The sequence below is a fragment of the Camelus ferus genome, chromosome 12 (assembly GCF_009834535.1).
Source record: "Camelus ferus isolate YT-003-E chromosome 12, BCGSAC_Cfer_1.0, whole genome shotgun sequence".
NCBI lineage: Eukaryota > Metazoa > Chordata > Mammalia > Artiodactyla > Camelidae > Camelus > Camelus ferus.
The window spans coordinates 38,537,944-38,565,519 of NC_045707.1; the positions used below are offsets into that span (position 1 = coordinate 38,537,944).

Genomic DNA, 27,576 nt, shown 5'->3' on the forward strand with positions numbered 1-27,576 from the left:
CAAAAGATGTTTCATTTTACATGGGAACCTTAATGAACCAGCACTCTAGAAGTTCATGGTCCTTCTGGATCACCATGGACAGGGTGCAGCTCTACCAATTCCTGTTTCTTCTGAGCCAGACCCTCCTTAAAGAAGGGACCAGTTAATTTTAAAACTCACTTGAAGCACAGCTGGCCATGTGGCTTAGTATGAAAGTTCCTATTTCCACCCTGACACATCTGGTTCCAGGCATCCCAGCCCACTATGAAATAAGTATAATGATCTTGAATTGCTACAGTGTTTAATTATAACCAAGAATATCATTGTCTTTGTAATAAATTAACCTAGCGATAAATGCTAGCAAATAAAAACTATCATTCTGTTTCTTTTGCTTTTTGTGGTTATTTTCTAGAATACCCGTGGAAGAAAACTAAAATTGTTTCGGTTAATTTCCAAAAACCAAGGCATAATGAAATCATAGCCGGGGGGGGGGGGTACTATGCAACATGATGAATAATGTGATTTCAATGCCGAGTTTTTAAAAGGTGGTGCTTTTTTAAAAACGGTAGATTAATAAAACAACTTTTGCAAATCAAAATTAGGTTAAAGGGTTTAGCTAAGGAATAATGTGTGCACCATCAGAGACACAGTGAGCTGTTCAAAATAGTAAGAGATTATACACCATAAAATATTAGTTCAGTGTTAACTAATGCCTTACAATTTGTGTATCATAACCACAGTAGATCAGTAAGTTCTGACAGGTTTCAAGAGCCACAGTCTCCTGAATTTCTTGCTTAGAATTGTTTGGCAGGGGAGGGGAACAGTATCATTGGAAACGGAAATCAATTTTTTTTAATTTAAAAAATTAAGAATGTGTGTAAATACCTATAGAAAACAGTATGGAGATTCCTCACACAACTAAAAGTAGACTCACCATATGATCCAGCAGTCCCACTCCTGGGCATGTATCTAGAGGGAACTTTCATCTGAATAGATACACGCACCCCACTGTTCATAGCAGCACTATTTACAACAGCCAAGACATGGAAGCAACCTAAGTGCCCATCAACAGACAATCGGCTTAAGAAGATGTGGTGTGTATATGTATGTATGTGTGTGTACACACACACACACACACACACACACACACACAATGGAATATTACTCAGCTATAAAAAATTACATACTGCCATTTACATGGGTGCACCTAGACAGTATTACACTTAGTAAAAGTAAGTCAAAGACAAATGTTATATATCACTTATAGGTAGACTCTTAAAAATAATACAAATAAATCTATATACAAAACAGACTCACAGACACAGAAAACAAACTTACGGTTACCAAAGGGGAAAGAGAGGGGGAGATAAATGAGAAGTATGGGATTAATAGATACAAACTACTATATATAAAATAGATAAGGACTTACTGTATAGCACAGAAACTATATTGAATATAATAACCTATAATAGAAAAGAATCTGAATATATATATATATAAAACTGAATCACTTTGCTGTAAACCCAAAACATGATATATATTGTAAATCAACTATATTTCAATTTTTAAAAAATGTGTGGCTTAACTAAGCCACAAAGCATGCAAATCATAAGACAAATCCAATACATTAAAATTCACTTCATAAAAAAATAGAATGAAAACATTAACTTTAGCATATTAAGCAAGCACACATGACCAACAAAAGTTAGTATCTAGAATATATAAAATATCCCTACAATTAGTAAGAAAAAGATAAATTGAAAAAAATAGAAATCATAAAGGCATTTCATAGGGTAAAAAGGGCTCTTAAACAAAAATATGTTCAATCATACAATAATCAAGGAACTGTAAATGAAAAACCACACAGATGATATACTGACCAGACAGCAGAAATTCAGCCACTGGCAGGGATAAAACAATGAAGAATCCCACCTTCTGCTGGGATGAGAGAACAGTTGGGCATTCTTTCTACTGAACTTGCAGGTGCACCTGGCCCTACCACCTAGGAGATTCACTTGTGAGCACACACCCAAAGACACACACACACTAACAATTACAGCAGCACTGTTCATACTATCCCAAATTTGGAAATAATCCACATCTCAACACAATAGAATACCTGTATCCATATAACAGAATATGGGAGAAATAAAACTAAATGAACTACATAGCTATATGCATCACATGGATGAATTTCAAAAATGATACGGAATTAAAGAAGTCATAAGCACAGAGTCTATTTATATTAACCTGAAAAAACATGCAAAATACCACCATATTCTTTAGAAAAATACACATAAGTTGTAACCCTAAAGAAAAGCAAGGAATGGTTACCACCAAAATTCCACACTGGTTTCCTCTGCAGTGGAAAAAGGAGCTGATACCTGAGAAGGAATAACGGGACCAACTAAGGCAGCAACAGACTCTTAACCCATGTGGTGGCTGTGCAAGAATTCCATTTTTATTTACTAAGCAGTACATACATATATACTCTTTTGCATGTATCTTACTTTTAAAATAAAATAATTTTAAAATTTAGAAACAGTGAGTGACTTGCCCTTTCTCTCAACTTAAATGCGTATTGATGCCATAGGAAAGCACTCTGAAAAATTAACAAGTGCCGAGGAAATGAAAGCTGGGAGGGTGGAAAACGAGGTCTTTTTATTAGCCAGCTAGTCTCACCAATTTTCATTTGCCTTTGGTTGTCCAGCCATCTGTCAGACTTTACCTTTAGGGAAGGGAAGGATCTGCCCTACATTGTCAACACTTAGCTGAGCCATTTAAAAAGGAATACTTTTTATGAGACCAACTCAAATACAGACTGTTTAGCTTCAAACTTTTCCACAGATAATTATATGCCAAGTGCATTTCTGCCTCTAGAAGCAATCATCATAATAGCTAATATTTGTAACAGTCACTGTTTCCTAATATATAAAGTGCTTTATACAAATTAATTCAATCCTCAAGCTATGAGCTGTATTATTATGCATGTTATGCCTGAGGGAGGTTAAGTAACCTGGTAAACAGCAAATCAGGATTCAAATCACAGTCTGGCTCCAGAATCTATGCTTCTAACCCCTATGTGCTGTTTTATTAGCACATAGAGAAAACCAGAGACAAAGCAATCTCCAGATGCTTCTCTCAATGTATTAATCTTTGAAGACTATTCTAATATTCAGCAATTACATCAAATTCATCTTTAATGCCTTGGTACCTTCTGTACAGATTCTGAAATGATTACTGTAATATTAATCTTAAATAGATAGGCACTTCCAGGTATAGAAGTGTTCATTTTTTTCCCCTCACTTTAGTGATAATGAGGGCATTACCAAAGAATGTTTCAGTACACACAGATCTTACGTACACTACAGAATGTACAGTCCTTAAAGACGATCCCAGAATTATGACATCAGATCTACACTGATCGGGAGATAAATTTCATCCATTTTCCTGAGAATGTCTCCACTGATGGGAACTGGAACTATCAAGGTAAACTAGGTAAAGAAGAGCCAAACTATTAAAATAGAGGAACAAATCCATGTTCTTGCCCAAACTGACCTTTCATACAATGTATATATGAACTTTTTGTATAAACTAATTTTGCCACCATCATCTCTAAATTCACTTCATAGTCCTATTACTTCACTTGATCTCTATAGAACCACTTATTCTGGATTCCTTTTTTTAAACTAAAATCTTTGACAATCTGTTAAATTGTTTCTAACATTTAAATACAAAAAAAAAAATTGTGGCACTAAATCTTCCTTAAGAAAAGGAATACCATCAGTCTGAAACTTACACAACTTAAGCTGGAAAAAGAACTAAAATTATTAAAATTGGTTAAAATCTACCTTCTACTTTTGGCCAACGTAGCATAAAAGTAACATGATGATGTATGTATGTGATGGTATTATCTCATCTTTCCCACAACCATACAATTTACTACCTCAGAAGAGAAAAGGGAGCAGCAATCAGATTTTATCAAGAACAGTTTCTCTAGCATAGTATTTAAAAGGCTCTCCTTTATTATGAAGGCTTCAGTTCAACTCTTGTTTGCAAATGGCACTACAGTTATTTCTAACATTAAACACTGCAAACTGATGATCCCTTCCCAGGATTAAGATTTAAAATTAAGCATTCATATGGGTTCTTTTTTTTGAAAACAGCAAGCAATAGAAAGATAAAGAAGGTACAAAGGAAAGAAAACAGAAGTCCTTCACCTGGGATACGCAGAGAGGAGCCGATACCAATTTTTCACTTGAAATTTTTGGCCTATGTGCATGCAAGTATTTTTTTAAATACAGATCCTGTACACTGTTAGATTAAAGGGGACTCGAAAAAGATTAAAGTTAAAAACTACTGGTTTAAGACATTCATTTTTAAACACACACATCCAAAGGAAGTGAATTTTTGAAATTATATTTATTACTCTTTTATTGTACATATTGTATTCTCTTAGAACTGGGGGAGAGGAAAGCCCCACTCAAGTGAGATAACACACTTGCCATCTTTTATAAAATTTAATTAGAACTGACAATGTTATGGTTAGTCTTTAATTCCTGAGAATTTGAACATTAAGTTTTCTGTGAATTTGTAACAAATGCTCACACTGAGTTTTCATTGCAGTATGTCTGAAAAAATGAAAATATTACCATTAATATGTTGGCAAGGAAAACCATCATCTAAATGTGTATATTAACTTAGGCGTGAAACACTCAAGTCCTGTTGACTCTGTACTTTAACAGCATTTAATGCTTAATCTTTTCAGGGATCATATTTCAAATAAGTGAACTTATAACTTATATAGACTGCAGTGACATTATTTTGAACTAAAGACAAAATAAAAATCTGTCATTTTTCTTAATCATAGGTATCCATGGAGTCAACATGTGAACTCTGTCTGGTATTGATAAAGGTAACTGACATGTGTGGGAATAATAACAGACATCTGATTCTCTTCTAATTACAATTTCTATCCTTAACAAAAATGAGGTGATTTTTGAGAAGTTAAGAGAAGAAAAACAGACAAAAAACCAAAACTGCTGCTATAAAATTGATGAATTTGATACAATCAAATGCAAGATTAATATAAACTCAATACTGAAAATATAAATTATTAATTATGCAGCATGCTTTAGGGCCATTTCTGCAGTTAGTATGAATTACAAATATTAAATGCCTTTAACCCATCTATTGTACATAATTCTGTAAGTCAGGATTACATAATAAACAAAAGCATTTCCTACCTATTCTGTTTCTTCTGACTTTTAACAGTGAAAGTGTTTATCTTGAGCTGGGAAAGTTACCCTGACTGTGATCACTGAATACAGACAGGGCATTGTGCACCTGTTGCAAAAGCTGGAAATCAAACAATGTTAGAATTACCTGCAGGATTTACCCAAAGAAATGCTTAATAGGCAAATGCAATGGAAAAATCAAGTATTTCCTAAGATGATGTTAGTATTACATATAAAGTTTTAAATTTTCTTATTTTCACTATAAAGGTATCACTGTATTATATTAAAAGATTATATGCCATGATTAACCATTTAACTATTAACTGACATAATGTTTACAAAAATAAAGCTAACAGCTTGCCAGGAATTAAATTTACTCAAAATCTTTCTGTACTTTTTAAATCAGTAAATGATTTATTAGAATTTTATTCTCACAGTGGTAATTTTTTAAAAGCCTACACAGTGCTTAATCTGACTTCTTAGATTATACTTGGTTTAAAGAAAAAGCCTGCTCAAACCATCATCAATATTTCAATTCAACCTAATGTAGAGGAAACCTGAGTTTGGATGTAGAGAATTCATTCAGTTTTCTCTGATATTATACATAGTGCCCTCAACCAAAAGTGAATCTCAAGCAGGACTCTATGGCTTTATCTGTATTTTCCTCCACCTTGAGTATTATGTAAATCTTAAAGCAGTTGTTGGAGGTCAAATGTTCTCAAAGCAATGTAAACTAGTTATAAAATATCTCAGCAAAGACAGCAACAGTTCTTGTGAGTCACGTGAAATCAACAATGAATCAGTTCATACTGTACATCAAGTGTACATAACACTTTGTGCCTCACCTCTAGTATCAAAATCAGCTTCATATATCCCTTTTATAAGAACACTGATATGTATGCTTCATGAATTTCAGGCTCAACTCCTTTTGTTTAAACATATTTACTGGCTGTACATAGTGTATGCAATGAATTTCCAATGACTGAGACAAAAATGGATCGAAGACCTAGGCAAATACAAATTATAAACATTCATGTAGATTACAAGAGATCTGAGGTGGCAGTTTAGAAATCTGGGTTGGCCCTTCTAAAACATCACTTCAAGTAACTGTTCTTAGGCATAGCTAGCCTAAAGTCCAGGCAAAAATCCAATTTTAAAATCTCATTCTCAACCTTTGAAAAGTAGAGCCTTCAGAAGAAGAACGGACTTAACTTTAGAGCACTGCCTTGGAGAGTTGCAACATCTAAACATTTCCCAGAGACGTGGCCCAGGAAACACATCGTCATTAGCTTATTAACATCCATCTCACATAAAGTTCTGATGATTTCATACAGGTAATGCATACCATCAATATCATTTGACAACAGGATCTGCAGACACAGTGCTCTCAGACAGGTCTCCATTGCTTGTTTTAATCTCTTCTGGAAGCATGAGCAAAAATAATGGACATATTTATGTTCATTTAAAAAATGAATTAATAAAATTGAGAACTATATTGCTAAATTTCAAATTAAAGAAAATTTTCCATCTACCAAATACTTCTCTAATATCACAAATTACATCTAGTTTACCTTATATTTTAGCAATCTAGGCTAAATACTGCAACTATATGATCTGATTAGTTTGTAAAGAGGGTGCAGAATTATGAGAGATTAGAACTGCATTTGGTATGGGGTTTCACACTGCATATTTGAAGGCATGCTCCCCACCAAGGCTGGTTCCCCTAGCTGGGCCGAGAAATCACAGTGCTATTTCTGATAGAAACATGGCTGAAAATTCACATATAAAACTGGAATGAATAACTTTTCAATTTTATTAACAATTTATTTTTAAATGCAGTTTTTTTATTATGATTGTGATAAAATGAATTTCTGTCTTTTTGTGCAAAATGTCACATGTATATGTCTCATTAACAGAAAAAAACTACTAAACTAATGCATTCAGCAACGCTCACAACATCTCTGAGCAACCTTTAGCTAAAATAGAGTCCTAAAACAGAAGAACAACCCAGGCCATCAGGCATGTGGGTGACACGTTACCCAGAACCCTGGAGAGTTCCTTAAGAACAGGACTCCAGAGCAAGGAGCTCCACTGAGACTGCAATGTTTGTTTTATCTTACTGCTTCAGGCCTTAAAGTGACTATGCAATCCACTTGCAGAGTATTCCCAGTCACCCAGACTGGACACAAGGGTCTAGCATCGTGTAAGACCTAAGCAGAAATAACCTAAGCAATAACTGAGTTTCTTCACAATTTAGATTATAGTAATTCACATTCTTCCAGATGACTTCCTACATACTACTTTTAAATGAACCCTAACATAATATGTATCTATTTTTTTCAGTTAATAAATATTGAGTATCTTCCAGGTAACAGCATGAAATCATTTTTCAAGCATATAATTATTTATTCAATCTAGATTCCAAAAATGCCTGCATATGTTCCTAATAAGTAATACTCATGCAACATTATTAGGGAATAAGGTAATGGATATAAGTGGTCTACCCAAATTAATCACTCTATTCAGTGTAAAATATAAATATTTTTAAAAATTTAACTGACAAAATAAGGTTAATGAAAATATTGATCATGTTTTAGGAAATATCTTTTATTTCTGATTTGTGAAATACAAGTAAGAATAAAGGAAAAAGAGCGAACATGAAAACTGTCATGTTACTGTACCTAGTTCTGAGCTTCCAAGCAAAGAGGAAACCTAAGTTACATAATTTCCGTAATAGAAAAAAGGAAACATCCTTAATGACTGCAGCTCACTGATGTGACCTCAGTTACTACGGCTACCCTGCTCCTTGGTCCCCTAGACTTGGCTATGGAGGGCGCAGGACGCTATTTACTGCGGCACTAAAACAGCCCCTACTCTTTCACGCCTCTTTAATCACCTGTCCCATACATTCAATGTCTAGTCATCAGCAGCTCTGCCTTCAGCAACACTCTCCTCCCTCTAATTTGTTCCTTCTCATCTGATACAGTTGAAGGGTGAAAGAAAAAACTTGGTTTGTTTTTTTTTTAATTAAGAGAAGATGAACTGAATAAACAGTTATCCCAGAATGAAATGCATAAACTATGTTAAATTTCTTCTCAGTTTCACAAATGATCCACATAGGATTTACTTTTATAAAAAGACATTTCTAAATCTATATTATTTTTGACTAGATAAAATGGAGTATTAGGGTCTATTATTAAAGAAAGATTTATTGACCTTTGCAGATTTAAGCCACTCACTGACCTTCCTTCTCTTTCTTTTCTTGGTTTTCTTCAGCTGCAGTTTTATCAGCTCTGAAGAAAATTCTTGCACTGCTCAGTGAGAAATACAGCAATTCAAATTCCTAAGTAAATTAAGAAATTAGAAATAAAAGCTGAAAATACTTATTTTAGCAAAATATCAAAATTCGTATTTAATCTCTTTATTATTTCTAAAAAAACTCTAGTGAGTGCAAATCATAAATACAGAAACTGAACTAAGTAATTCATCCATTTTTAAGATAGTCAAATGGCTTCCAAATACCATTCACTTAAAAATACACTCCTATGACCACTATTCATCTCACTTGTTAAAAATGGGGGTTTCCATATGATTTATGTTTTTTCAGCGATCAAGAAGTAATGGATATCAAAAAGTCAAAGCAGATTTGACTATTACTCTCCTTTACCTGTAGATAAACATCCAGTCGCTTCTGAGTGAGATTCATGGTTTGTAGTAGTTTTTCATCCTGACTAGCTGACTGTACGTTCTGTTGCTTAGCAACTGCTCTTATCTCCTTCAGGTATTTCTCTCTAACAGACTGGAACCAATGAAGTGAATCAAATTCCTGGTACTGATCCAAGAGCTTTAGAATGTAAGCCACACCTAGAGTCATTAGCAAAACCAAAACAAAATTACATGTGTACAGAAGTTGTATTCTACTCCACCAATAACTCCTAAGATAAAGCTAACCACTTTGAATTAATCTTTCAAATTACATTTTATAGCACAAATGAATGATAAATTTAGCAACAAGGCTTAATTTCCTCCTAAAAAAAAATAGATGTGAACATATAAAGAACTAAAAACAAGCCAGCCTATCAAGAAGAAAAAAATTATTTCATCACCTGGAGATAACATATGGCCATAAGGGTGTGGAAAAACTTCCATGGCTAAACTGACTACTGAGGACGCTACAAGGAAACCAGGCAAACCAAATACAAGATGCTAAAACCGTAAAACCACAACAAAACAAAACCTAAATATTAGGTCCAACTAGACTAAGTGATAGCAATACCAAAGGAGCAAGAACAATAGTATAAATGATGGAAAACAAGTATTATCAATCAGATGACCCAGGCAAAAATAAACAGTAAACACTACTCGAGAAAAACAAATCTACTAAGAGTACACAGATCTGTTTTCAAGCAAACATTTCTATAAAAACCCATTGTAAGTGAACATAAAATTCATGGGAAAACGATTCCATTAAGCTTACCCATGGCAAAGCCATCATCAGTAAAGGCAGCTCCAATTTTATTTTTTTTATTCAGTTTCTCCTTGCAATTAATGGAATGTTCTACAAAGTTGAGGGTCTAAAAAGACACAACAATATATTAAAAAAAAAACTGTGCAAAAAAAAATCTTCTGAATTTAGTTCTGAACAGACATTTGAAAAATTATAAATGGGATCTCTTCTAAGTTCCTGTCCTTGAGATTTGAAACATCTGCCTCATATAAATAGCTTCTTGGTGAGGTCATGATATATGTAAGAATCTCTTAATGGCTCTTCTTTCCAACTCCTTTAAATATGAGCACTCCCTCAATACCATTTAATCCAAGCACAGTGCTTTATACATAGTTTATTCTAAAATATTAAGCACATTTTAAAGATGAAGGCATTGAGACTTGAGAGGTTTAATAACTTGCCTGAAGTCACACTCTAAATCAAAATTGGAGTCAGAAAAGTAGGCCTGATTTACATCAAAGCTTAAGTGCTCTTAAGCATGGCAGTCCTTACTTCTGCCCACCTAATTCATTTTAAAATAGTATTTCTTATTGTATTCTTGGTTTAAAAGGCTTAGGAGTCATTTGGACAAACTCCCCCCCCAAAAAGCACTTCCCTAAAAATTTAGCTCCTCCAAAATACCTTATCTAATCAGATCATTTATTCAATAAAGATTTACTGAAACTCACTATATACCAGGCATTATTAAATTATTATAATAAAAAATGAATACAATCAAAGAGTTCGCACTCTATAGAGCAGCACTCCCAGCAACAACAGGAATGCTGTACGTCTATGCTGTCTAATACGTAAGCCACTAGCCACATATGGCCACTATGCACTTGCAATGTGGCTAGCAAAATCGAGGAACTGGGAGCCACTTTGAGCTACAAAAGGATAGCACAGCACAGGGATAGAGACCTGTTTAGAAATAATTATGGGACAGTGTGGTAAGTACTATAATAGCCTACATTGGAAACAAGATTATCAAGTTTCTTTTTTTGCCTGTAAAACTTACTTGGCAATTAATCACATTTTGTAAAATCTTTGTCAACTGTTACCTAAATCTTTTTTAGATATCTCATTAATGGTTTGGTTTTTTTTTCTGGAATTAGACTATAAACTCAAGGACAAGATAGTGTCCTATGATTCTTTGCAGTGTTTAATCCATCATGTCTTCTCTATCACTAACTGAATTCTGACAGCTGACCAGCAAAACACTCCTCCTCAAACACACAAACAGTTCCCCGTTGCTGTTTACTATGGCTTCAAATTAAAAATTTGTGGTGAGAACTCACTATGAGTTAACCACACTATTATCAAAGTAACTAAGGTAGACTGGCCTCTAGTCTGACACTATCTGAAGACAAAAAGATAATGCCTATTAGCTACATATGGACATTTCTGCTACATCATAGTTAAAACAATTATTATGACAGAGCATTAATAATAAATGTAAAAAAAAACAGCAGAAAGGAAAATACATGAAGAAAAAAGCTGTCCATAGACCATGGTTACTACTTTCAATGGGAAATGGTTACAAAATGTTAGAATATATATGTTAATTCAGGTAGCAACATGAAAAGTTATTACTCTTAATCAAAGCTGACGTAATCAAAAGCCACATCTGCTCAGTGATATTTAGACTTTAGAGTTATCCATTTACAAATTTTTTTTAAAAAGAGCTTTGTTACAGAAAACTTTAGAGAAAAATAACTTATTGCTAGTACACCTCTCTAATATCTTACCTCCCATTTTCCCCACTTTAACAATTATTTTTATAATACAATTTTGGTTAACTTGAACTATTTTTAAGATGTCCACTATAGAATTAGAGCAGAACACACTATATACTATGAGGAAGCACTAAAAATTTAGTTTAGATGTTAAATATTTACCACTAAACAGAGAGACATTGCCCTCAAATAGTATGCGTTTAAGAAATATTTCATCCTGTAGCAGTCTACATTAATCACTTTAAATGAGTATATGGTATAATTCAGCCCAAAGATTATATGGTATATATATAAAATGGTGTACAACCAAGTAACTTAAATCACATTAGGATTTCTCTGGCAGTTATTATTAACAAATAAGACTCTATCTTAACTGTAAGTAAGTCTCATTCTGCATAGCTAGTAAGTAAAAATTCTAGGCCACACTCACTGAGATCAACCAGAAATTCAAGAATATAGTCTGTGTGCATTTCCTGCTGCAAAAAAACTGGATCCATTTATTAATACTTTTTTAAAAGTTTCATTTTGGATAATAAAAATACTCACCAGAGGGGGAACAATGATATAGAAATTTCGGAGATGTATATTCTTTGGCCTTCGAAATTCTGGAGCAAAAACATCTACAAGCATTTTGAAATACTCTGTGCCTTCAGCAGAATTTCGTGTGTGATCACTGAGGACTGAATCCAAATGCCTAAAATGCAAAAAAATTATTTACTTTGTTCCTTTCTCAAAAGATGTGTTTTTTTAAATCCATCTCTCATTAGTTTAGATGAGAGCACTCAAAAATACAAATACTGTACAAGATCTCTAAGTAAACTTCCTTGGAGTTCAGAATGAACTTATTTTCTTACAGACAGAAGCTAATCAATACTGTTTAATTAACGTAGTCCCCAAAATAGAATGTGTAGGGCCTCTTGAAATAGAGTTTTGTACTTCTCCTCACAGTGAGCCCTGTAGAATTCCATTTCACTGTAAATAAACTCCTTTTCATCTTAAATCTCTTTACTAATATTTCTTCTATGTCTCCTTACCTCAAGTGAAACCTCTCTTTTTCAAGAACTTAGCTACCCACTCAGCCTTCAGAAACATTAGCTGCTTTTTCTAGTACATCCTTCATGTATAGCTATTACCATGTTCAAATTATCATTCCCCCACCATTAGATGGTAGAAATCTCTCCTTTGAGACTCACATGACCCAAGTATGTCCAACTACCTGCTCCTGAAAGCAAGCATCTCCTAACCGTTTTAACCACTGCTCTAATATTTATTTATCTTGCACTGTGATGCTTGTTCCAGTTCTCCTCCATCATTCTGGAAGACCTCAATATGCATTTAGATAATCAAGTCATTATCATAACCTCGTAACTCCTCGACTTCACTTGCCAAGAACTTCCCTTTGCTTGATGAGTGAACATTTCTGGTGAGAATGCAACATATGTACTTAAAAATACACTGCATCAGGGGCCTTATAATGTCAGTGTGCCCTGTTACTGGAGATATTAAGTTTGATCACTGGGTTAAGATGGAATACATCAGTCTTTCCATTGTGAAGATGGTTTTTCCCTTTGTGATTAATAAGCAATTTGAGAAATAATTTTTTCATGGTGAATACTCTTTCTCCAAAAATGTTTGAGAACCCATTGATGATTTTGTGATTTCAAGTATTAGTGGTGGTTGCACAATAGTGATTTTTTTCCCCTAATTTTTTCATCTCTTCTGTACTTACTAGCTGGCCAGCACTATAAAAAAGAACTCTCCATCTGTTCTTCCAACTTTTGTTATTGTCACTATGATTCATGGTTTCCTTTTTAACTCAATGTATTATAATCAATTTCTACCATTATCCTTTTCAACATTCAAATTGTCCCCACTAATTGTCCAAGAGTGCCCTTTCATGACTGACTCAATAACTGTTATAATTACAAATAATAAAATTTGGTTTCTAAAGACTTTATTAACAATTTTGCATGCCTTGCTTAACTTTTAAATTGTGTTCAAAATCCCTACATACTCAAGTCTGTAGATCTGTACTGTCAAATAAGATAGTCATTAGCTATTTGAATTTAAATGAAATAAAACTTTCAATTCAATTTCCTAGTTCAATTAGCCTTATTTCAAGTGTTCAACAGCTACACATCGTAATGACTACTGTACCGGACACTGCTGCTCTAAAGGTTAGGAAAGGAAGAGCTAATATTCTGGAACCATGATGGCAAATAGAAATATTTTTTAAAAGTAAAAAGAAATAGGTAAGATGAATTTTATTAATAAGATATTTGGCTTTTTTTTTAAACACTAAATCCTTAAAATTAGTTATGACCTTTACACTTTTAGCACATTTGGACTAGCCATATATTAAGTGCTCAAGATCCACATCTCTTTAATGTTTAAATGAACATACACTTTTTAAAGCTCCAAATTTAATTATTCCAAAATTAGATTACCTTGCTGCTTTTACTGTTTCTTCTGCAAGACCTTCTTCTTTTACTAGTTCTTCAAAATTTACAATATCTTCAAGATCAGGTACAAATCTACGTAAGAATTTGGGAAGGAATTTATTAAGGCAAGTTAAACATGTGCAATTGACACAGATATGAAAGCAGTACTGTAAAACTAAATTTTTCCACTACATATTTGGAAAGAACTTTGCATTTCCATTACACTATTAATATCACCTCTTTAGTTCTAAAATTGAATTTTAGATACATGAATAATCAAATTATAATCCTTAAAATCATGTAATCTATAGAACCATTCAGAAACTGTATTGATAAAAGTAAAATAACTATAACTTTAAAAGAAATAAAGATTTTCAAAGGTCTGCTATAGTCTTATTAAAATTTGAGAAAAAAATTTAACTAGTAGAATTAATGGTTTTCTTCCATATTTGATCTCAACATATATAAACAAGAAAAAAAAACCCTTATCTATAATATGACTTACAATAAAGATAGATTTAAATACAAAATTTCTAAATAGCATAAACAAGGTAAAAATATATTTGCATCCATACCTAATGGCATTGCTGCTACAATGAAGGCCACCAGATCTTATCATTCGTACATAGCCCATAGCATTACCTTAAAAACCACACACACAAAAATATAAGATATTTATACGAATAACTCTAAGTTCTAATAATCAGGACTACAGTTATATATAGCAGTTAATTAAAAGGTTCCCACTCCTAAATACCAAAAGATTCTCCTGTATTTTACTTTAGTTTTTGCTCTATAAAAGTAACTTACATTATTTGTGTGCTTAAAATATAAATGTACATATTTATATATCTATAATAAATATTTAAAAAAATAACTCCTTTGATAAACTAATTCATTAAATGGTGGAAATTTTAAAAAATCAAAATTTAAAAATTACTATATCAATAATTTCTTTACTCTCACATTAAGTATGTGTCCTGTGTATGTGTGTGTCTCTCTCACTCACACACATAAACACACACAAAACTGGAAGTGGTGTCAAGAAATCCTTATTTAATGCCTCCCAAACTAGTATCTCCAGCATGGACTACTTCCTTTAGGCTTTTTAATCCAGTGACTACACCTACACGTCTACGAATAATTTTTAATTTAATATGTCCAACTCAAACTCAAGATCCTCAACCCCATCTCAGAATAAAACCCAAATTCCTAACATGGTCAACATAGCCTTATATGATCTTGCCGCTTGCTATTGTCCTGATATCATGCCCTAACCATTCAGGCCCTCACTAACTCCATTCCAGACCCTATTTCCCAAAAATGCTAGGCAGACTCGAGGCTTTTACATTTACTGTCGCCTCTGTCTGGTATACTCTTTCCCTAGATGTGCATGCATATGGCTTATTCCTTCATGTTATTTACATTCCTGCTCGAATGTCACTTCCTTAGAGCTTTCTCTGAACATCACTGAACAGCACTGCCCAGCCCCGTTGCCTTCCCCAGCACCTAACCCTGATATATTTCTTTTTGCTTGTATCTCCCCTCACTAGACTGCAAGATCTGTGATACAGCTTTTGTTTTCTTCACTGCTCCATGCCTAGAGCCAACATTTTCTGCTCAATTGAATTGAAATTACTTGGGAGAAAAAACAAAAAGTTAAGAAGTAGTTAATACATTTCACAATTGTACATTACAGTAATATATGCTTTACATACATTATTTCATCTGATGTCTTTAAAAACCCTCAAGTAAGGTGTCACTGAAACTATTTTAAGGCTTATCTCAATATGAGAGATGATGTTAAAATGTTTCTTCAATATGCATCTTAGAAAATTCAAGTATCTAGTTTGACTGTTTTCCTCCAAACTGTCAAACCAGTATCTAGCCGATCAAAATGTGCTAGTGAGAAGCAAATACAGAGTAGCAGTTAAGAGCCAGACTGCTTGGGTTTCAAACCTGGACTCTCAACTTTTTAGCTATAAAACCTAGGTCAAGTTATAAACTTTGTGCCATAGTCTCCTAATCTGTTAAATTAAGCTCTCCAGGGGCAAAAGACTTTGTTTACTGTCATATATATCACCGCCACCCAGAAACATTTGTTGTCCTCAATAAGTATCCGTGGAATGAATGAATGGAAAAAATACTTACTTCATAGCATTGTGAGCTTTATATGAGTTAGAGCACATAAAGCATTCAGAATAGCTTTGACACACAGCAAATGCTCAATAAATGTTAATCATGGTTGTTATTAACTTCAGCAGGCAGGTTATTAGACAAAAGGACTTCTCATTTTGCTCCCAGCTCTGAGAGTCCTTACTCCTTTTCCTTTTCTCAAGAGATTTAACAGACTCAAAAGCACATTACAAATTTTCAAAGGAAGAGGTAAAGAATTTATATTTTCTAAGAAGAGAATAAAGAGTAAAATGCTGGAACAAAGTGAAAGGATAATATTTGCAAACTGCAGAATACATGCTAGTGACAACAGACGTGACATTAGATTTTGTGTAGTGGAGGAAAATGTGTATTTTGATGTCCATTAGAGAAAAAATGACTAGCATACTAAGCTCATGATTTAATGATTCACAGTGCAAAATTATACTTTTAAAAAATAAAAAAACATGGAATAAATACCACTACAGGCAATATTCACATGAGGAAAAAACTGATATTAGTATGTAAATTAAATGAAGTTCTAACAACAACAGTTCTTAATTTGAGGCCCATGGACTTGGGTCCATAACTTTGAGCACCTGAACTTCAGTCTATTATATGCAACACTGTATGTGTATGTGCATTTGGGCATTGTTCTGGGAAAAATCAATCCAGAGTTTTCATCAGATTCTCAGAAAGGGTTAAAAACTTCTGCTCCAGAAGTTTACAATCCAATATGACATCAAGCATCACTATGAATAAAACAGTACTTATATGACAATGCCTCATTATTAAATTGGTTAAAATTAAAAATTTACAAAAGTAAAATTCTCTAAGTTCTTGTACTGATACAAAATAGGAAGGTCTAATACATAAACCAATTAATTTATAAAACATAAGCTAGTGTTCAGAAACTTTACTCCCTAATTAAATGCTTATAATACCTTTTCCACTAGTAACTTTAAAGCCCCTTGAGAACAAAGGCTATCTGGATTCTCAGCATCTAGAAAAATATTTGGTGTACAGATGCTTTACAAATGTTTGATAAATGAATGCATAAATCTCAAATGAATGCATAAATCTCAGGAGGCATCATTTTACCCAGTTAGTAAGAATTTGCTAACTGCTTAATGTCTGCAACTGTGAAGAATATAAAACACCTTCGAATGTGCAGCCAAAAAGCCCTGGTTTAAGTCCCAGCACACCACTTACTTCTATGAGTTCCTGTTTATTCATCTTTAAAAAGGTGATTACATGCCTATCTCAAGAGGTATTATGAGGACATTAACAGAGATAATGTATGTGAAAAGCCCAAGTAAGTATAACTTTTTTAAAACTAGGATTACTTTTAAATGCAGTTCTTGCTTTTAAATACGTTACACATTTCAGAAGACAAGTTCTACTTGTAAGGCAGAAGGACAACTCAAGAAATTAACATAAACGTGAAATGATGTAGCATAGAAAAATTGTTAATTGACTTTTCATACAAACATTTTACACCTTTGTATTCAGGTTTAACTTGAGGGAACCTCATTTTAAAGTCTAAAACAGTGCCTTGAACAGAGTAAGTACCCAACAAATAGGTACCAGCTGACAATATACTATGAGTATGGCCTTTGAGATGAGTTAGTTAATAGATTTTTAATTTAACTTAAGAGGTTTTATTTACTCAGAATAAATATTTACTGTTTGTAAGTATTTTATTTATTTAAATTAATCCACAATCTATCAGTTATTTCTGTACCAACAGTCTAATCATACTTGAAAAACTTTATATAAGAAAAGGAAATTACTAGTGGAATAAAGCTGAACTCAAGACACATATTAAGTTTATTTGTATGAGATACTTAGTATACGAGACAGATTCTTGGGATTTGTACTTTATTTCCCAACACTTTTACAGTAACTTACCAATTTGGCTGATGAGTTGCCTGAATTGGTCGAGGTAGCTTTGTCCCTCTGGGGTTATTCCAAGTTTTCTGATGCCTCGATTGAATTTTTCTGCTCTTTCAAAAGGGTACTACAGAGATAATTTGAAGACTATCATTAATAATAAAGACCCCTAAAACATAAAATGCCTACCAAATAAACCATGCCAATACCATTTTCTTTTCTAATTTGTATTTCCATTGTGCTTTAAAAAAAAAATCACTCAAGTCTAAGGACAAAAAACTTATAGCACAAAAACTACCAATATTCAAGGTCAATATAAATTAAAATTTTTTGGTATTAGCTAAGGGCAATAATTGTTAATACTACCAAACTTAGGTTTCCCACCACCATTAGTAGTCTCTCAACACCCAACTACTCTATCAGGTAGATAAAAGAAACCAATTCCTCCTAGAAACATTTGCTAGAGATGTGTGACGAAGTTTCTGTGGGTTGAAAAGTTATTAGGGACTTATATAAACACACTCCTTCTCATATAACACACATCCAGCTCAGCTAAAATTTCTAGTTGCCATCACCAATAAAAAAAAAAGATTTTTCAGGTCTTAGCTGATCAAATGATTTAGAAATTACTCATTTTATATTAATAACAAATGGGAACTATTCTTACACAATTATAGCATTATTATTTCTCTGAATACTAGTAATTTCCATTCCAATAAAAAGTGAGTGTTAGCATTAATTTTATACTGATCACTAAAATTTTAATAGTATTTCACTAGAAAGTAATATTTTGCTGCTCTGACACTGAAAAGAACTAATGACCAGTATATAAGAGGGCTGGAACTAAGTGATGCTTAAGAGGAGTAATTAAAATAGTTCTGGATGTGGCAAATCAAACATAAGACCATTTCAGTCTGTTGCTTCTCAATCCACAAGGCTATGTGACTCTGACTGCTACTACTTAAAATTCTTCATTTCACTCTGGGAAAACTTAGCCCAGAGGGTGAATGGAAAACGGCATTCTTATAAATGACAGATGGGAATGTCAACTGGTGCAGTATTTTTAGAGTGCCTGGCAAAATGTATCAGAATTTCATATTCTTTGCTCTTTTCTTCTTCAAGGAATCTCTTTCAAAAACAGTCTCCAAACACACAGAGATAAATGTGTAAGGATGTTACGTGTGGCACTGTTTGTAACAGAAAAATCAGAAAACCGTAAATAGCCATCAGTAGGATAAACTTAAAAGAGTTACAACACACATCTTTACTATCAACCCTTAAAAAGAATGAGGTAGACCTATATGTACTGACATGTGATAAGCACAGTGCATAATAGTATATACAGTCTTAGTCCATTCTTGTTAAGAAAAAAGCAGTATTTGTATTGTATAAATATATGTTTATCACACAGATACCTGGAAGGCATCACGTGACACTGTTAAATAGCAGCTGCCTCCAGAAAACGGAATTGGAAGGAAAGAGAAATGAGGGAGGACATTCAGTTTATGTACTCGATGTTGTTTAAACATTTTAAAATGAGAATGATTTGCCTTTGTATTATTTTAAAATAAAAGTAACACCTGGCTACACTGGTGTTAACTGTTAATTTTTCCTTACATTATAGCTTATAGAGAATGCAAAGAGTAAGAAACTGCAAGGGAAAACATAGAAAACTGGAGGCCAGGTCAAGGAGACATTACATGATAGATAATAAAGAAAACAAAAAAACCCAGCAGAGTAACTCATAATGAATTTTAGCATAAATCTTTGCTATACAGGCAAACCTTGGAGATACGCAGGTCTGGTTCAAGACCACTGTTATAAACCAAATATTGCAATAAAGTGATTCTCATGAATTTTTTTGGTTTTCCAGTGCATGTAAAAGTTATGTTTACACTGTACTGGAGCCTATTAAGTATGCAATAATACCACTATGTGTTTAAAAAAAAAAAGGTACATGCCTTAATTTAAAAATACTTTATTGCAAATATGAAAATGAACATATGTATGTATATGCATGACTGGGACATTGTGCTGTTACATCAGATACTGACACACTGTAACTGACTGTTCAATTAAAAAAAAAACCTTATTGCTAAAAACTGCTAACCATCATCTGGCAACACAGCTTTGCCACAAACCTTCAATTTGTGAAAAATGAAGTTTCTGTGAAGCATAATAAAGCAAAGCTCATTAACATGAAGTACGCTTATATATTCAATAGTTGAATCAAACTACCTTAAAAATAATAGGCAAAAATACCTTATGATCATTTTGGTCCTTGGTTTCCCTGAAAAACCGAATATCTTTAATCAATCTGGATTTGATATGTTCATCATACATAAATTGGCTAAATATATAAAACTTCTTTTTCAAAAACTGGTAGGTGAAATTAACCTGTAAAGTTAAAATTTGAAAAAATGGAAAAAATTAATATAAAAATTTATTTCAAATCAATGTTTACTGAATGAAATAATCTATTTATAAAGTCTAATTCACAATGGACCTGAAATATTTAAATAAATGAAGTTTTTTTATTGCCTAAGTTTACAAAACTTTTCTATAAACTCTCCTTACATATTTTTATGACACAAAAGGAAAAAAGAAATTAAAACATGGAAAGTATTCTCACAATAAGACCAAGAGCCATAGTGAGAATCATAAACCAGATTCAACACCCTAGTTTTTCAGTCATAAACCAGTCAGAAGTTTCTATGTTCCTCCAGCTATAAGATTATTTATTACTAATCTACACATCTAAAATGATACTAAAGTAAGAAACATGGTGCTCTTTGAACTTTCCTGAAGGAAGACAGTAAATATTCAGTTATCTAGCCATTAATATTTTGAGCACCTATTATGCACAAGGCAGTGTGCCTGCTCTCATGATAAACATGGTCTTTGTCACCATTAAGTGTATACTCCAGCAGCAGTGATAGATATTTTAAAACAAGTATACATTAAATAAACTATTAAAACTCAACTGCAATAATTTCTAAAATGAGAAGTGTGGGTGCTTTGAGAATGAATTAAAAGGTCCTTACCTAGACTCAAAAAAAGCGTGAAAAAGTAGGATTTGAGCTGAGATTAAAGTCAAAACAACATCAGATTAATTCTGACCTACAGAATTGCACTAATCTTGTACTAATCTCCATCCCCACCACCCTCAAATATTACTAATTATTTTGGCACACATATGCCCTTTTGAACACTCTATTACTCAGTTATAAAAATGAGTGCTTTCTCAGAATTTTTCTTGAGGTTTAAACATTGCTTTTTCTTGACCTCCTTAGTAGCAGTAGTCTGAGAAGTAGTCTTTTTTCCTCCCATTCTTAAGAGTAGGCAGCTCTGCCAGCCTGATATCATTTCTTCTATGTTTACTTCGTCAATATCTGACATCAAAATTTAGATTCATTAGTGTGGTTAACTGGTTAACAACCGTATCTCCTGCCAGAATACAATTACTGTGAGAGCAGGAAATGTCTGTTTTTCTCATCCTAGTGCCCAGCACACTGCCTGAGACATGTAAAATACAAGCATAATTGTATGGGTTACATGAAAGAGTGTTTGATATATGAGGTCGAAGAAGAGTTTATCCTTAAAGGATCAGAGTTTATTCTGAAAGGTTCAGACATCTCCACATGGATGACTTCTTACTGTAAATTAAAAACCTGTCTCATTTCTCTATTGGTTACCACTAACAGAGTTCCAATCACATTACTTATCAGCTCAAATACTTTAATGGTTCCCACACCATACTAAAATGGTCCTTAAGTAACTTTCCAGTTATGTAATTTCTGCATATACCCTTACTCCCAAATATGCTTAATAACATTTTACTATCTAAACATTCACATTCTTCTTTCCTCAAGGAGAAACTGTGGCCTGAAAACCAAGTAAACTTAAAGATTTATCTTTTTCCACCAAAGGAAAAAATAGCATACAAACTCAAATGATTCTCTCAAGTAACTGAATAATTAGTAAGCTACTCCCCCAAAAAGAGCATGACTGATGTTAAATAAACTGCTATCAACAATTCACTTTCAAAAGGAACTTGCAGAGAGTATCAGACAACCCACATCAATATATATTTATGCTGATGTCCTCAAATCTCCAATGTCATTTATGATGATCCTCAGACAGTAAGACATTCTAAACTGCCTTCTGAATCACAGAGCTTCCATTACACTTAACACAATTTCAGTGCCAGACATTTTAATTATACCAACCAGAAAAACGGAAATTCAGGTATAATATAAACAGGTAATGATGTTTGATGAAACATATTTGATGAAAAACCAGAATATTTGATGAAAAAACTATTTTTCAAACTACCAAATTAAACAGGGGTCTATTACCCACCCAACCCTCCTGCAAAGATTCTTACTGTTGTATTCATGATTCCCGTGCCATGTGTTCGAATTGAATTAGCTATGTGCCGAATATTAATAGTGTTCAAATGTTTGTTATTGCTTGTTCGTTCAATAAAAATCTGTAATGAAACAAACACAATCCAAAGTAAACTTTGGTCAGTTAGCCCAAGAATTTTAGAATCTATTTCATTAAAGATAATTTAATTGGAAAGTCATTTGAGAAGATAACACAGTCAAAGCAAAGAAACAAGATGACCTCCAATTATTTTTTGTTTTCTGTATTTCACTAATTTTCACTATTTACAATCAATTCTTTGCCCCTCAGCCTTCCTACTATTTATCCATCCACAGTTAAACATTTTTTTCTTAAAAAAAAAAAAAAAAGAACATTCCTATCGTTAGGAAATGGGATACAGATAAAGCACATGATGTGTGTTACCCTCATGGTTCAGCAAAAAGTGAGCAAGGAAAGAGAGAAGAGAGAGAGAACACAATCTGAGTACAAGGGTGTCTTGTGCTATTTCATTTTTTTGCTACTTTTTGTAAGTTTTAAATGATTCCCAAACAAAAAGATTGTGTCTTAAAAAAAATTTTTTTTCTAAAACTCACTCACTTGATTGTTGAGATTATAGAGGTATCGAGACACAAATATATGAATGTTTCTCATAATTTCCAAGACATCCAGGCCCTATAAAACAATCCACACAGTTACTATTAATTTAAAATAATCAGACTTGCATCAATATAGTGACTTACCACTTACACTAAGCCTTCCAATATTTTAAACATTTCTTAAAGAACAACTGTACAAAGAGTACAACCAAAGGTTGAAAGAGCCTTCTGACATGTACAATCAGGATTATCTGTCTGGGGACATCTAGCTGCTTGTTATCTTATCCCTTTTGTGTAGACAGGAACAGTTAAATTTTGAAAATCCATGACTCACAATCATTTCCGCACTACTCTTGAGATGATTTGTCTTCCCAAGGAGCTTTTCTGTATTTTTTACAAAGTAAACTAATGGCCAGATTTTAAAAGGTTGCAAGAATAGGTGGTGATATTTATAAAATACATACTTTTCGGGCACAGTGCAAGGTTCTTTACATGTAATCCTCAAAAATGAGGTATTATTCTAAATTCCATAGCTGAAGAAAATGAAGCTAAGGGAGTTCTCCAAGGTCAAATAGCTAAGAAAAAGCAGAACCCAGGGATTTTAGAAAATCTAATTCCAAATCCTTATGCTTCTTTTAATTGTACTAGACCACCTTTAATGTACAAGATACCTAATAAGAATCCTTCATTCTTCAGTTATTACTGTAATACTTAATGGTATCGTGTAAATTGTCCCACAGCTTTCCTAATTGGTGCTCAAACTAGAATCACAATACCCCTTTAAGTTTTTATTACAGATCTTCTCATGTTTTAATCTAAAAATTTACTCATTTTTTTCTCCCACTAGGCTATATGTGCGTGAGCCCAGACTGTTTCTGTTTATTTTTCTATCCCTATACCTAGTTCAGTGCCTAGCATGTTTTCAGTAAATATTAAATTTATAAATAAATGAATGAAAGGATATACAAACTGATCCCGGAAATGGTCCCTGTATATGCAATACAGTGAAGGAAAAATTATGATTCTTAAAATTTTTGAACTGAATAAACCTTTTTTGGTAAATATTACCTGGATTATCTTAGAAAGAATGACATGCAAATTAATTGAAAACATAAACTTCTGCACTCACAAGACACTGCCATCTTGTAAATAAGCTTACTGAATTAGCAACACTAAATACTTATTTTACACTCTTCATTTTAAGAACAAATACATTTATAATTACATGAATTTAGCCATTTTCTAAGATATTAAAGTTTATATATTAAATCTAGGTTTAAAATCCTTAACTATGACTTTGACTAAACTTTTCACAATTCTGCAGAAGTCACCTCACTATCCCAATATATTTCTGAGAAGCTATATATAAATCTATGTATGTTTCAAATGTTCAACAAAAGGCAAAATAAAAACATTTTTGGAAGCCTGTGGTAAATTCCTTCATAAAGCAAACTAGCACTAATTTTTTATTCTTGTCAATTATGAGGTTTTATATAGCAAATATCTTCTTGAAATATAAACACATAATAAAGTAAAAATAAAAAATGTTTCTTAGAGAAATACTATTATCATGCTACAATCGGACTATAATAAAAACACTTTATACTATACCTGTTCCAAAGTTTGACTAGGAAGATGTGCCTCTGTCATAACCAATCCATAACGCTGAGTAGCTAAATTTCTCATTTCACTGTAAGTGGCCCAGTCATGAAGAGCTACTGTTGTTAGATTGTAGAAAGTCTTGTCTAGGTAGTGAGTTACATAAGCTACAAAAAACAATTTTTTAATTTTTGATTTCTGAAATAGTAGAAAACAAATGAAACTAAAAAGGAAACAACCTGTCTTGGAACATTAAATTTCTTTCTTTGCATGAAATGAAGAAACAAATACGAATTCAAGAATAAATGGACTAACACGAAAGAAGATATTCTCAAAGTCTCATTTTTGCTACTTGATCTTTGATAGTCAGGGCAAACAGATACAGAATATGACCCTAAGAAGGAAAGCAGAACACTCACCTCGAATGTCAATGAAACGATTGAAAAACCGAATTGGATTCAGAGAGAAAAAAAGGGCCAGGTCTTTCATGCCAACTTTGAAAGGATTTCTGTCATCCAGCTTTAAATGAGTATGCACAGAAAGTCGCAGATCTTTCTCTATTTCTTTGCACAACTTGTCCAGCAAATGCTATTCACAGAAGAATTGACATCTTAATTTTTCAAAATGATATTCCAATTGTATTGTTCTTCTAGATGTCTGTGTTCTGACCATTACAGTTTTATAATCAATGAAATGAGGAAAAAAAATCTGTCAAACTGGTTTAAGAGTCTAAATACTCAATGGTAAAATATTTTTATTGGGAGAGTGAAATTACTTTGCTATCCACTTTAAATCAATCATTTTTTGACCAGGGAGCAGTTAGATAAGATCTAAGCTTTTTTTCATTAATATTTTAACATTCTTGAAAAGAAAATCAAAAGCTTCTGTCTGATGGCTTCAGTACAAGGACATGAACATACAATATAAACTGTAAAATTTATAGAAACCAGCAACAAAGGAGGTCCTGAGAATATGCGAGAGGAAATTTTTTAAAAGCTTCCTTATAATAATAATAATTAAAAATTACAAAATTCACTGAGCTAAAGGCAATGAAATTAATCTAAATACTGGCCAGATATGTATTTTATTTTCTAAATAAGAATATTTAATACAAGAAATTGTAATTTTCATAATTTTATCAAACCTGAATAAAGTTTATATTGTGAAGTTTACTCATTTTTAATTCCTCCCTCCATATAAAAATATTGCTAGCTGGAAATACAATTTTAAAGATATCAGTGTTTATAATACACACTTCATTAAAATAGGAAGGAATGTACTTTATTATATTCAAATTATTTGTTACACAAGTAATAGTGTTTATGCTTTTCAATATAAAGATTTTAGTCAGTAGCTCTCCAAATGAAATTCAATAAAACATTGATAGTTGTCTTAACTGTATTACCACTAACTGCAGACAATATTCAAACCAGTTTCATATTTGCATTCTTCTAACACACAATTTTAAATTCAAATATACTACTTACTAAAGTATAAGAATTTTTTTTTCTGGATTCCTAATCTGGATTCCTATATTAAAAATTAGGAATTAAAGACCAATTTAGCACAATAGTGATAGTTCGTTTGTTCTAGACAGTGATTTATAAATAATAATTTTAAATTTGTGAAAGCCTGCTTCAATCTAAGAAGTTTTTCCAAACACATGTTTTATAAGCTTTTCAATGTCAAATATGTTACCTCATTTAAAATTTCCATAATTTCCTTGTCATAGCAATCCAGAAGTATTTCATAGGAATCTAAATGCCTTGCATGCATCATAGCGGGCACACAGTCACGTAAAGCACTGAACATGTACTAAAAAGAAAGTCAGAATATACATGAGTTTAGAAAAACTAGATCTCAAAAGAATACTACATCTTAAAAGACAAAACCTCAATCTGAAGGCTGTTTTTTTTTATACATGACTGTCTTACTTTCCCAAATAAGAGCTGAATTTTATTTTATAAAGCATATATTTTAAGTATACTAAAAAATTCATTCATTTATCCTTTTCTGATCTTGAGCATTCAAACATACTCATTTCCAGAAAGAAATGGAAAGATCTGAGTAACATACACCTTGCTGATAAATGAAAGTCAGATTATTTTGATACAAACTAAAATCAAGTGAAACAAGAAAGATTAGCAATATGAGGGGAAGAGTTAAATATATATTAAATTAACTCATTAGTATTAATATAATATTTACCTACAGACTACATACATTTTTGAGTTTTTAATTTCCTCCTGAATTTTGTTCATAGTGTTTTTTAACTTTACCTTTTATATTTTAAAGGTTACTGTCCATTTACAGTTGTTACAAAATATTGGCCATATTCTTCATGTTGTACAATACATCCTTACGCCTTATACCCAAATAGTTTGTACCTTCTACTCCCCTATCCTATGATGCCCACCCCGTAACCACTAGTTTGTTCTCTATAACTGACAGACTATATAAATTTTACTGAAAATGCATACAGCATTGTAGAAAAAAAAAAAAAAAACCAGCATCAGCAGTTTTAAAATGGTCTGTACAGTGACTAAAAAAATGATGTTTATTTTTTATGTTATTCTTTACTTACATGTAATCTGGCTGCATCCACAGCATTTTCATATACATCATCTAAATAAATTGGGAAGACAGCTCGATGCCAGTATAAAAAACAACAGTCACATTGTGTTTGGACTCTACAATGTAAAGTAGTAATTAGTGGTACCAAAACTAAAGAAACCCCCCCAAAAATGAAAAGAATGCATTATATTCCATAAAGAGCTCTGTCTTACTCATTTTTTAATTCCCTGCATCACTTAACCCAAAATCAGTACAGAAAAGCCACAAAGTAAGTATTTTTCACATTGAACAACAGTAACAAAACACTCCAATACCTGACATTGTCAGAATTCAGCACATACGCTTTAGTTTTAAAGCATACTTCAAAAATAATATGGATAAATTTTAAATAGAGTTTAAAGTAAATTTATTTTCAATATTGTGACAACAAAATGATCATTAAGTATCTTACAGTGAAGAAGGTTTAGTATTTCTTCTAAGGACGGAAAGTTA

General features: G+C 32.6%; 1 protein-coding gene across 1 annotated transcript in view; it reads right to left on the reverse strand.

Moving 5' to 3' along the window:
- Positions 1 to 4,382: 4,382 nt before the first annotated feature.
- Positions 4,383 to 27,576, reverse strand: part of WASHC4 (WASH complex subunit 4) — a 50,871-nt gene continuing 27,677 nt past the window's right edge. Inside the window, 15 exon segments of the mRNA XM_006193707.3 lie at positions 4,383 to 6,637; positions 8,460 to 8,559; positions 8,884 to 9,080; positions 9,694 to 9,790; positions 11,985 to 12,132; positions 13,886 to 13,972; positions 14,455 to 14,521; positions 17,945 to 18,053; positions 20,189 to 20,323; positions 22,314 to 22,418; positions 22,913 to 22,987; positions 24,523 to 24,677; positions 24,930 to 25,098; positions 26,209 to 26,325; positions 27,095 to 27,200. Coding sequence (XP_006193769.2) covers positions 6,570 to 6,637; positions 8,460 to 8,559; positions 8,884 to 9,080; positions 9,694 to 9,790; positions 11,985 to 12,132; positions 13,886 to 13,972; positions 14,455 to 14,521; positions 17,945 to 18,053; positions 20,189 to 20,323; positions 22,314 to 22,418; positions 22,913 to 22,987; positions 24,523 to 24,677; positions 24,930 to 25,098; positions 26,209 to 26,325; positions 27,095 to 27,200 — 1,735 coding nt within the window. The 3' untranslated portion in view covers positions 4,383 to 6,569.